The sequence below is a fragment of the Engraulis encrasicolus genome, chromosome 4, assembly GCF_034702125.1.
Source record: "Engraulis encrasicolus isolate BLACKSEA-1 chromosome 4, IST_EnEncr_1.0, whole genome shotgun sequence".
Classification (NCBI taxonomy): domain Eukaryota; kingdom Metazoa; phylum Chordata; class Actinopteri; order Clupeiformes; family Engraulidae; genus Engraulis; species Engraulis encrasicolus.
The window spans coordinates 49093195-49097633 of record NC_085860.1 but is presented as its reverse complement, the minus strand read 5'-3'; the positions used below and the strand labels follow the sequence as shown (position 1 = coordinate 49097633).

At 43.6% G+C, this 4439-nt stretch overlaps 1 protein-coding gene across 1 annotated transcript in view; it reads right to left on the bottom strand.

The window, feature by feature from the left end:
- ptprq (protein tyrosine phosphatase receptor type Q) overlaps positions 1-2607 on the bottom strand; it is a 95241-nt gene extending 92634 nt beyond the window's left edge. Inside the window, exons 1-4 of the mRNA XM_063197867.1 lie at positions 2436-2607; positions 1793-1915; positions 1305-1476; positions 1-58 (exon numbers count right to left, since the gene is read on the bottom strand). The exon at positions 1-58 is cut by the window's left edge and continues 209 nt beyond it. Coding sequence (XP_063053937.1) covers positions 1-58; positions 1305-1476; positions 1793-1915; positions 2436-2480 — 398 coding nt within the window. The 5' untranslated portion in view covers positions 2481-2607. The remainder of the gene's footprint in view (positions 59-1304; positions 1477-1792; positions 1916-2435) is intronic.
- Between the last annotated feature and the right edge of the window lie 1832 nt (positions 2608-4439).

Here is a 4439-nt window from a genome sequence, read left to right as displayed (position 1 = left end):
GTGAGGACAGCACCTGTGGACGAGGTGGATCCCTTCAACATGGAACTGTTTATGAGGCCTGTAGAAAAGAAGAGAAGAGAAGAGAAGAGAAGAGAAGAGAAGAGAAGAGAAGAGAAGAGAAGAGAAGAGAAGAGAGAAGAATAGAAAAGAGAGAAGAGAAGAGAAGAGAAGAGAAGAGAAGAGAAGAGAAGAGAGAAGAATAGAAAAGAGAGAAGAGAAGAGAAGAGAAGAGAAGAGAAGAGAAGAGAAGACGAGAAGAGAAGAGAAGAGAAGAGAAGAGAAGAGAAGAGAAGAGAAGAGAAGAGAAGAGAAGAGAAGAGAAGAGAAAAGAGAGACGAGAAGAGAAGAGAAGAGAAGAGAAGAGAAGAGAAGAGAAGAGAAGAGAACATGCTGATTCCACAATCAGACCATCAGGTAGACATTATTCCACAATCAGACCATCAGGTAGACATTATTCCACAGGTAACACATTCAGGTGGATATTCAACCATGATTGCACTGGACACCCGGCTAAAGATTGGCATACTCGCTCTCAAAGCTGCACAATTCCACAAGTAGACATGACATATGTAACGGAGGCTAACTAGCACAGAGTTGGCGTGGAACGTTGGTAAACCTCCCTCCGATAGCCTCATACAGTCTCGTGCCGTTGGGCCGAGAGACTAGTCTCTCGGCCCAGCGGTATCGTACTGTGTCTCCCATTGCCGGACCGTTGTAGTTGACGAGATCGCACGTTCGATCCCCGAGGGGGGTGAACAGGTGCAAGATTAGCTCCATCACACATAAGCAGTGACATCAAAGATGTTCAATACGGTAACTAAGATAAATTATACCACATGTCACCAATGCAACAGAGTGGCATCAAGTCCAGTCACGCTGCCATGGCTACCATAGGATTGCAGCTTAGAACCTTACGTCACATGGATGCTGGAAGAAAATCCTTTTTCAACCACCACTACCTTATCAATCGTCTCTGGTAACATATCAAAGCGTAGATATGGGGTGCATTTGTAAAATGGTGACTAGGGATTTACTCTGTAAAATAATTTAAATCTGCGGTGGGCACGATTTATTGCACTGTTTGTTAACTACAATACAATCGCACACAGTTACACAGACGGAGAACGGAACCTTCTGATGGTGAAGACCCTGACTTTTGACAAATCACGCATTCTATACAGATAGAGAAGGGAGCTGTTTACCGATGGTGAAGACCTTGTTTGTTGGTTTGTTTGTCTGTCTGTTTGTTTGTTTTGATGAATCACACATTATGACATAGATGAAGAAGGGATCTGTTTATTTACTGATGGAGAAGGCCGTGGTGGTGTGGAGCAGCTGCGTCTGAGTGAAGGCCTGGAGCTCCAGAGGGATGGGGGGCGGATGAGGAGGAGGAGCCACGGCCACCGCAGACTCCTGCATGGTCGTCCGCAGCACACACGCACGCACACAGGAGGACGCCTCAACACTGGCAAGCTCCTGACACAGCAGAGGGGAGGAAGGGAGAGAGAGGGATGACAGAGGAGAGGATGACAGGATGGATAGATGGATGGATGGATGGATGGATGGATGGATGGATGGATGGATGGATGGATGGATAGATGGATGGATGGAGGAAGAGGAGGGCGGTGGATGGTGGAGGGAGGGAGGAAAAAGAAACAAAGAGATGATGAGTAAAAGGTGAGTTAAAAAAAATGCTATTGGCATGCCAAGGCATGTAGGAGTACAGTGTGTGTGTGTGTGTGTGTGTGTGTGTGTGTGTGTGTGTGTGTGTGTGTGTGTGTTGGAGACTTACCATGCCTTCCCGTTTGAGTGTGTATCGGCTGGCTTTCGGGCTCAAGGGGAAAAGTCCGAACTCCACCTGCACCTGAACTGGAACAGAGAGAACTCCTGGTCTTCCACAGAGAACACTGGCAACCTGGGAGAGAGAGAGAGAGAGAGAGAGAGAGAGAGAGAGAGAGTGTAAAATATGGGATATGATGCAGAGAGGGGCAGAGAGCTAGAGGGATAGAGATCCAGTGTGATTCTGGTGGTGTGCCATGTATCTTTTTCATCATGAAAGATGCAGAGACTAAAGCAAAAAGTCCACATTCAACTGCCAAGATGTAGATTTTTTTTTCTATTTTATTTTCCATAATTCCAGTATTTTATATAAATTGGTGTAATCTCACTTGGCATATTGTATGATAACTTACGCTGTTTTCCTTTTTTCTCTTTCAGAATCAATATAGACTAGCTGGCACAAATGCACGTTCCTTATAATGGCATCGATATGCTCCACATCTTAAGAGTCTTTTCGAATTCCCATGGTAAATATAACGTAGCCTACAATAAACAGTTAAATTAATCTCTTGTCAAATGTATCAAACAGGTCAAAACTAAGACAAACAAACATGTAACTACCAGCATTAATTATTATAATTCAGCCTACTACTTACCGAGATAAGAAACGCAACGGAGAGTGTCCTGTCCATGAAGTCCATCGATGTAACTTCCTCCAGAGACGAGCTGCAAAAACATCACACACCCGCTGCATCCTCCACATAATAGGCCTCCACACCCCCGACACAGAAGCAGCCGACTGTTGGTGCTGAGCACGTGCGGCGCGCAATGTTGTGCTTTAACTTCTGAAGAGGCTGGAGATTCGCGAGGCCCGCCCTGCGCAAACTGTCAGACAGGAACATATTTGCGATCTACTGCCCACCACCGCACCTGCCCATAATGGCAAAACAATCACAATCCGATTCCACGCCAAATACACAGCCTAAACTGCAGATTACAGAACCGATTTGTTGGCGTGTTCTTTCCAGAGGAACGTTTCCAAACTTGCGCTTGATTTCTCGAAGATTCAAGAGTCTTTCATAACATCTCATATGACTGCTATATAAGAGAGATCACATATCTATTTTTATTGTTATGCCTCCAGATTTGCGGTGAAATCAGATTCTCACCCTCCCCATCTTTTGTTATCCGGGGAGATATAATTCCACGAGCCAAGCAGCGAGTGCACGCGTGGACAGTTTCCCAGGTTTACTGATGGCAAACGGGCAAGAGGACTGTAAGTGCGCCACATTAGTTAATAGACTGCTTGGTAGCCTAAACTGTTTATTCAGTTCATGATTCATTTTACGTCATGCTTCATAAGGTTGCTGACACAAGTGACGGGACTTTTTTTCTTGTAATGGCCCGTTTATGGTTTGTTCAGGGGGTTTGGTAGTGGTTATTGACTTGTGTATTGAGTATTATTCCCAACGCGGTATTGTTATTGACTTGAGTAGGCTATTGAGTATTATTCCCAACGCAGTAAACACGATTCTCATGTCGTCTTGAATGACGCTACCATGGTAGAATCTATGACATGGTAGACTAGCCAGTGGTTCTTAACCTTTTTTTTCTTAAAGCACCTCCTTACTTGTGCCCAAGACAAGCCGTGCACCCCCAACCCAAACTTCGTGTATAGGCCTACGCACTAAAAAATGATTTAAGTGATTAATTGCGATGATTGTTGCTCGAGACATTAATCAATACCTTAATGTCTTCAAAAGGACACCAAAGTATGTTTTAATTTGGCCCAATTGTAATGATCCCCAGCTAATTTTCAGTCACAACCTCAACACAAACAAAATTCTGTGCACCCCCTGGAATCTCTGGCGCACCCCCAGGGGGTGCCTGCACCCCAGGTTAAGAACCACTGGACTACGGTCTCTTGGTACTAGTGCCTATAAGAACTAAGGTGCCGTTTCCACGTAGCTGGATATTTTTATATGTGGATATTTTTTTCTCCTGCTTGTATTGGTTTTGCATTGGTTTTGGCCTTCCGTTTCCACGTAGCAGATATTTAAAAATCCAGGGGCAGGAGAAAAAAATAGCAGGAGAAAAAAATATCCTGTTTAGGGGTCTGAAACGCATTTGTTACAATGGAGGATTTTTTTTATCCACATGTTGCGTTTCCACCTAACAGGAGAAAAAATACCCTGCTAAAAAATATCCTGCTACGTGGAAACAGCACCTAAGAACATCTTTGGTAGAATCTTGGTTGCCTGTGATGATGTCACAAAGCAATGGAATGTCAATAGGTCTGTGTGTCAAACCATGCCACAAACCGCTGTTACCATGGCAGTATAATGACGCTAATATCAAATGCAAGACAGAGGGACATTTCTTATTGCAGATAAAACGCAGAGAAGACTACAGTATACGGGTGAGTAACGTATGGTCGTTGGTTTTAATAATTTGTTTCATGTAAAAAAAACAAATTGAGAAATGTATTAAAAAAAAAAAAAAAGCTTGACTTCATTATGTAAAATATAACCAGCTCTGGTCTCAGCAGGATTATAAAGACATATATATATATCAAATCCAATGAGGTAGCCCAATAATAATGTGTGCCCTAAAGATTTATTCAGTTTACTGAAACAGTTCAGAGCCTGGTCAGCCTGTCA